The sequence below is a fragment of the Echinops telfairi genome, unplaced genomic scaffold (assembly GCF_000313985.2).
Source record: "Echinops telfairi isolate 266 unplaced genomic scaffold, ASM31398v2 ScPeMD7_3533;HRSCAF=4204_0, whole genome shotgun sequence".
NCBI classification, from domain to species: Eukaryota; Metazoa; Chordata; class Mammalia; order Afrosoricida; family Tenrecidae; genus Echinops; species Echinops telfairi.
Genome location: NW_022107431.1, coordinates 38,235,289 through 38,242,363, shown reverse-complemented (window position 1 = coordinate 38,242,363; position 7,075 = coordinate 38,235,289). Strand labels below are relative to the sequence as shown.

General features: G+C 39.7%; 1 protein-coding gene across 1 annotated transcript in view; it reads left to right on the top strand.

The window, feature by feature from the left end:
* Positions 1-7,075, top strand: part of SEC63 (SEC63 homolog, protein translocation regulator) — a 54,304-nt gene that overhangs the window by 36,328 nt on the left and 10,901 nt on the right. Inside the window, exons 16-17 of the mRNA XM_004702168.2 lie at positions 3,672-3,830; positions 6,729-6,830. Coding sequence (XP_004702225.2) covers positions 3,672-3,830; positions 6,729-6,830 — 261 coding nt within the window. The remainder of the gene's footprint in view (positions 1-3,671; positions 3,831-6,728; positions 6,831-7,075) is intronic.

Sequence of the window (7,075 nt, the reverse complement as noted above, 5' to 3'; positions counted from 1 at the left end):
TTAATGGATTATCTTCTTAATGATTTGTGGCCATCCCTGACATACTTTGTATGGATCCTTAGTTTTTACTCCGGTGTCTTTTGATAGTTCATATTTTCAATGAAATCTGTTCTGTCAGTCTTTTCTTTTATAATTAAGTGCTGTTTGTGTCATTTGAGGTATTTCTGTTTAAGGACATAAAGATTTTTTTCTCTTTCTCTAGAGCAGTGGTTCTCAACCTTCCTAATGCTGCGACCCTTTCATACAGTTCCTCATGTTGTGGTGAACCCCAACCATAAAATTATTTTTGTTGCTACTTCATAACTGTAATTTTACTACTGTTATGAATCCGGTGACCCTGTGAAAGGGTCATTCGATCCCCCAAAGAGGTAGTGACTCAGGTTGAGAACTGCTGCTCTAGAGTATTAACGTTTTATTTTTTCTGATGAACTGTATGATTCCTATTGAATTAATTTTTGTGAGTAATACGAGGTAAAGGATATGAACTATTTGTTTTCATACCGTTATTGAAAAAACTCCTTGAGGAAATGTCATGGGGCTCCATGCCTGACCACCTGCAGTTTGGGGGGGAAGAGAGTCCAACTTCAGTTGCCACAGGCAGGGGTCAGACTCGCATCTACTGTGCATTCTTCATAATTGTGTTCTGACACCAACCGTTCTTCTCTCAACAGTTTACTTTTCCGCTGGATTTGATAACTCATTGCAGTGGCCACACAGAATTCAACAGACAGTAGCCTTGATTAGAGGGTTTATTAAGGAATTGATAGGTTATCACAAGTCAGGATTAGAAAATACTTAAAATATACTCCTTGTCCACAGCAGTGCCTCTTCCTAGCTCTGCCAGCAGCCACATAGCTCTAGTCCTCACCTGGTCCTGTGGCCTCTTCCTCGTTCCTTGCACTTGGAAGCAAGCCCGTCTACCTCAGTGTCTTGGTGCTGTTCTCTGCTCTGTGCCATGGATTTAGTGCTATGGCCCCTGGTACCTCTGCTACCTTGGCCACTTCAGACAGCTTTTGCTCCGGTGGTAGCTTTTCTCTTCATGGTGTCAAGATTTCCTCTTCCAGCTTCTGAGATGCCTTACTCTGATACCCACTCACCCCTCCATTAGTGTTTCATACCCTATTTCCATGATCCCAAAGACTAATAAAAGAGCCACAAGTAATTTCATTCGATCACAATTACCCTTTCTTTATTCAATCAAAATGGAATCTTTCTCATAAATCAGGAGACTATGATGTGTGTACGTATACACTAGTTTGTCCAGGTCTGCCTACATTTCATTGATACATTTGATCTTGTACCATTAACACCTTATCAGAACTACTGTAGCTTTAGGTTATGTCTTGAAATATGTTAGTATAAGTTCACCAGCTTTTCCCCCACTAATATTACTCCCCCCCCCGCCCCTGCCCCCCAGTTTTTGTCATTGTAGTTTTGGTTGAGAATACACGTAGCAAAACTTAGCGCCAGTTTAACGGCTTCTGCATGGACCTTACCTTTTGGTGACAATGATTATAGTCTTTGAGTTATGCAACCATTTTCACCCACTTGATGTCTTCATTACAAAAATGCACTGCCCCCTAAGGTTCCTCTCTAATCTTTCAAGTTGCTGTTAGCAATTTGATTCCATAGAGATACTTTTTTTTAGAGAGCATAATGCTCAAGGCAGACCTTTTGTAGTGCCCCACCACTCACCGCCATGGTTGATTTCGTCTCCGAGCAACTCTCTAGGACAGAGTAGAACCATCCTTTGTGCTTCTGAGGCTAGACTAGTTATGCTCAAGGACTGCTTGGCTTTAAGAATCCAGGAACTACTTTGTTTTTAAGTTTAAAGATTATCTCACGGCAGTTTCAGGGGTTCATTCTGCTTCCATGGGTCATGAAAGTCTGAATTCCATGAGAATTTAAAATTCCTATTCTATATTTCCCCCCTTTGATCAGGATTCTTCCATAGAATGTTTGATCAAAATATTCCGTAGGGATAGCTGGGTATCACCCAGTTCTTCTGGTCTCCTGGTAAAAAAGGGGCAGTTGTTCATTGAGGTCCTTAGTCACCTATTCCATATCCTCCTCCGATTCCTGAGTCTCCTTTAGTGCTCCAGGTTAATAAATACCAGTTGTGACTCGGTTGAAGACTCAAGCACAGCACACCCAACTGGGAGGTAGAGCAGAACCCTTAAACATGTTACTAGATCAGTTAACTGGGAATGTCCCACATGGAACCATGACACTAAACCTTCAAACCAAGGAACCAAATTCAGTAAGTTGTTTGGCTGTGCATAAGCATGCTCAACAGTGACTCTAGTGTTGTAAATGTATCTACCACACAGGTCGAGCCAGTTCAACTTGTAGGTGTATAACTTATTGACAGACAAACATTTGACTCTGCATTTCTTTAATTAATGTGGTATTTCCATCACTGTTTATCACCCTTCCTTCATTATCAGCCACTGGTAACTAATAAATTTTTTTAAAGTTCATTTGCCTCGGTCTCTTTATATTATAAATGGTGTTATACAATATTTGTTTCTTTGATAGCCACATGTCTTCCAGCTCTGTTGATATTGTAGCATATATTAAGATTTCATACCTCCTCTTGGCTGAGTAGTGTCCCCCTGTATGTCTGTCACCGTTGTGTGTGTGCGTTCATCCCGTGGTGGTTGTTTCCACTGCTGCGACCTGGTTGCTGTCGTGAAGAGTGCTGCAGTGAGCACAGTGGCAAGGCTCCAGGTTTTGTACCGGGTTTATTTCGGCTTCTTTGACGTGTTCTTTCTCTTTCTCGAAAGAGTATATGTGATTGGATTTACTTGGAAGAATTCTCTAGGGAAACCATTTGGTCCTGTTGGATTTACTTGGAAGAATTCTCTAGGGAAACCATTTGGTCCTGGAATTCTAAAGAGAGTTTTGGTTATGGATTCTGTTTCTTTAACATATATAAGACTATTCAGATTTTCTGTTTCCAAGCATTAATTTGGTAAATATTATTTGTTCATCTGCCAAATTTGTTGGCATAAAGTTTTTCATAACATCCTCTTTTTTTTAATGCCTGCTAGGTCTATAAGGATGTCTTTATTCCAAACATTGATTATTTGTGTTTACTTATATCTCTTGAACAGTCTTTTGCCTAGGGGTTTATTGATGTTATTCATCTTTTCAAACCCCAATTTTTGGTTTTATTTTTCTGTCATTGTTTTCTGTTGTTGTTGATGATACTTTTCCCTCTTTTTTCTTTGCACTTCAGTTGGTATTCTCTTTCCTCCTGAGATGGAGGGGATGTTTTTGCTTGATGCCTTGGCTTTCTTTATTGCATTATTTTCTGGCAGTGATAGAAGATGATTCTAATCTCTTGAAGGAGTATTTTTCTGAAAACTTCCTAAAGACAGATATACTGTATAACTGCTACTTTGGAAAGATGAGCTATCTTAACCATTGTGGTGTAGTGCACTTTGCAAATAGAAATAAATATATTTTAGAAAATAAAATAACTATTAATAGATGAAGAACAAACATCAATATAGGAATTTTCATAATGAAAGAGAATCTGTATGGATAATGAAATTGTAACCATGAGCCAGTTTAGTTAAAATCACAATAGGTTAGCTTTGGGACTCAGAAGGGGATATATACTTAGCTAACATAAAACTTTGTATGGTTTCTTTTTTCCCCTTTAGGAAGCTGTAGTAAAAGAAGACGAAGAAGAAATGTCTGACAAAGGCAGTGATTCTGAAGAAGAAGAAACCAATAGAGATTCTCAAAGTGAAAAAGATGATGGTAGTGACAGAGACTCCGACAGAGAGCAAGATGAAAAGCAAAACAAAGATGATGAAGCAGTAAGATGGTTTAAATAATTGTATTAAATGTCTGATGATTGTGTTAGGTTTTGTGGCTTGTTTGTTGGCTTGTTTCAAACATTACCAGGGTTGTTTTATAATACGTCTTTTAAAAAAATAATTATATATATATTTATACAGATAGATAACATAAGAAATAAACAGTTAATTAAATTATAAGGCAGTAAAAATGGCTCAGTGCTGTAATACTTCTTATTATAGTCTTATGTATAGACTGTTTTGAGGATTACTAGGGCTATAAATAAAAATGGTTTCTAACCAAGATTAAAAAATTTTCAAAACCAGCCCCAAACTCACTGCTGTTGAGTTAATTCTGACTCACAGGAACCCCATAAAACAGAGTATATCTGCCTCTCTGGGTTTCCGAGGCTGTTAATTCTTTATGGGACCAGAAAGCTTAATTTTTCTCTCAAGGAGCAACTAGTGATTTCGAACTGCAAACTTTGTGGTTGGTTTTCAGCCCCACGTGTAACTCACTATACCACCAGGGCTGGAAACCCTAATTTTCTAAGATCTTATATAGGCGGCTGGAGTGGAAACTGGGTTTAAGGCAGTGGTTCTCAACCTTCCTAATGCCACGACCATTTAATACGGTTCCTCATGTTTTGGTGATCCCCAACCACAAAATTATTTCGTTGCTACTTCATCACTGTAATTTTGCTACTGAGATGAATCGGGCGACCCCTGTGGAAGGGCTGTTCGACGCCCAAAGGGGTCAAACCACAAGTTGAGAACCGCTGGTCTCAGGTGAAGTCAGTTTGGTCTCTTAAGGGGTTTTTCAGAGTTGGAGATGTTGGTGAGCATTCGAGTAAGAATTGGTGGGTTGTGAAAAAGGTATCAGGTTCGCTTACCTTTGCGCATGCAGAACCTGTACATGGATCAAGAGGCAACAGTTTGAACAGAACAGGAAATAGTGCATAGTTTAAAGTCAGGTAAGGTGTGTGTCAAGATTATATCCTTTCACCATATTTTTTAAATCTGAGAAGCTGGATGATATGAAGAAGTATGGGGCTCAGGATTGGAGGAAGGCTTATGAGTAACCTGCAATATGCAAACAGTTTTATTTGCTGTGAGGAGAACTTGAAGCACTTGCTGATGAAGATCAAGGACTGTAGCCTTCAGTAGGGATTACAATACAAGTCAGTGTAAAGAAGACCAAACTCCTCACAATTTGCCAATAGGCAACATCATGGTAGATGGAAAAAAGATTGAGGTTGTCAAGGATTTTACCTTGTTTGAATCCATAATCAGTGCTCCTGGAAGTAGCAGGAGCAAACAACCTGTTTTGGGCAGATCTGCTGCACAAGCCCTCTTTAAAGTGTTTGAAGAGCACTTTGAGGACTAAGGTGTGCCTGACTCAAACCGTGGTATTTTTGTTTGCCTCTTATCCATGTGAAAGTTGGACAATGAATAAGGGAGACCACAGGAGAATTGATACATTTGAATTGTGGTATTGGCAAAAACTATTGAAGGTACAGTGGACTGCCAAAAGAACTCAGGAATCTTGGAGGACGTACAGCCAGAAAGCTCCTTGGAAGCAAGAACGACGGGACTTTGTCTCATGTGTTTTAGACATGTTATCAGAAAGGACATCCTGCTTGGTAGAGAGAGGGTCAGTGGAAAGGGGAAGATCGGATTCATGAGGTGGACTGACACAGTGGCTGCAGAGATTGTAAGGATTGCGCAGGACTGGCAGTTTTTGTTTGGATTTTCATAGGGTCGTTTATGAGTAGAACCAACGCAACAGCACAGAGCACTAACAACATAGTGTAGTGAGAAAAAATAACCACGCAGTGGCATGAAGTCTCACGTGATCTATGGAAAGACTGTAGAGAAAAATGTGTTTGATAGGCAAATAGTAGTCCTCATAGGCTTACTGTAAATGATCTGTAATCTGGTCAGCAGTTTTCGTGTTTGTTGGTGTACCTCTTTTTGACTGCACTAGTGATCTAAAAGGAACCCTTGCGATTTGGGGGAGAGAGAGAGAGTCCCTAATTAACCCTTGAGGCAGATGGAGAGGCCAAAAAGTGGGAACAGAGGAAAAAAGAGAAGGATGGCTTTGGTTTTAGCAGTGGGTAAAATGGTAGGCCCATGTTTTGTTTGTTTAATGTTTCAAGCATTAAATTGATTGCTCAGGCATTAAAAGCTTTGGAGAAATTATTTCCATAACCACTATGTACAAATGTGGGAACATGTTGACACAGTCTTGTTTGAGTATGTTAGGATTTGTAGAAGTAACCGATAGGGTTTAACAGACTCATTGCTTTAGACTTATTAATTTCTGTCATGCCGTAAGCACTATGAAATAGTTTCTGCCCTTGCCTGCTTTGTAGGCTCTTGGGGCTGGAAATCTTGTAAATAAGCAGTGCCATACATACTCGTGTGCATACTTTTCGGTGGAGTGAGAGCAAAGAGGAAGGGGAGTATAATCATGTGAGGCCTGAGGTCGAGGGGTATTGACAACAGACTTCACATACGGCTGCAGACATTAGAATTTAGCTCATTCTCTTTGCCAGGCTGAGAAAGGGAAAAACAAGTTCAGCTAGAGCTCAGGAGGAGTGAAACAGCTTGGCGAGTTCAGATAAGGGAAGGAGTTTGAAATGGCTAGACTAGAAGGTGGCAGGTGGAAAGCCAGTGACAGACTGGAGAAGTAGGCTAGGGTCAGCACACGAATGGCTGAGCAGTTCGTGCTGAAAGGGGTACACTAATCTATAAAAACTGGACGATTTGAGCAGAGAAATTATCTAATCTGTGGGGCTTAACTCGTTCTAACCCTTACTAGTTAACATTGTTCGGAATATTCGGTGGAAGAAGATAAGAGCTGGAAATGATTGAAAATAGATTTAGTTTTGAATATTTTAATTCTTTCTTCACTAGGAATGGCAAGAATTACAACAGAGCATACAGCGAAAGGAGAGAGCGTTACTAGAAACCAAATCAAAGATAACACATCCTGTTTACAGTCTTTACTTCCCCGAGGTGAGTTTCTGGTGCTTTTTTTACTCTATTCACCTCTGGTATTTTCAGTTTGCCTTTTATCTCTCTAGGATGAGCTAGCTCAGGTAGGCTACATGCCACAGGCCACATTTAAGATTGATATGACAGGAATTACATGTATTGAGTGTGAGATTTTTCAAAATTACTGTTAGCTTTTATGTGTTTTGGGGGTTTCTTCTGAGGTTTTTTTTTTTTAAACATTTTATTAGGGGCTCATACAACTGTTA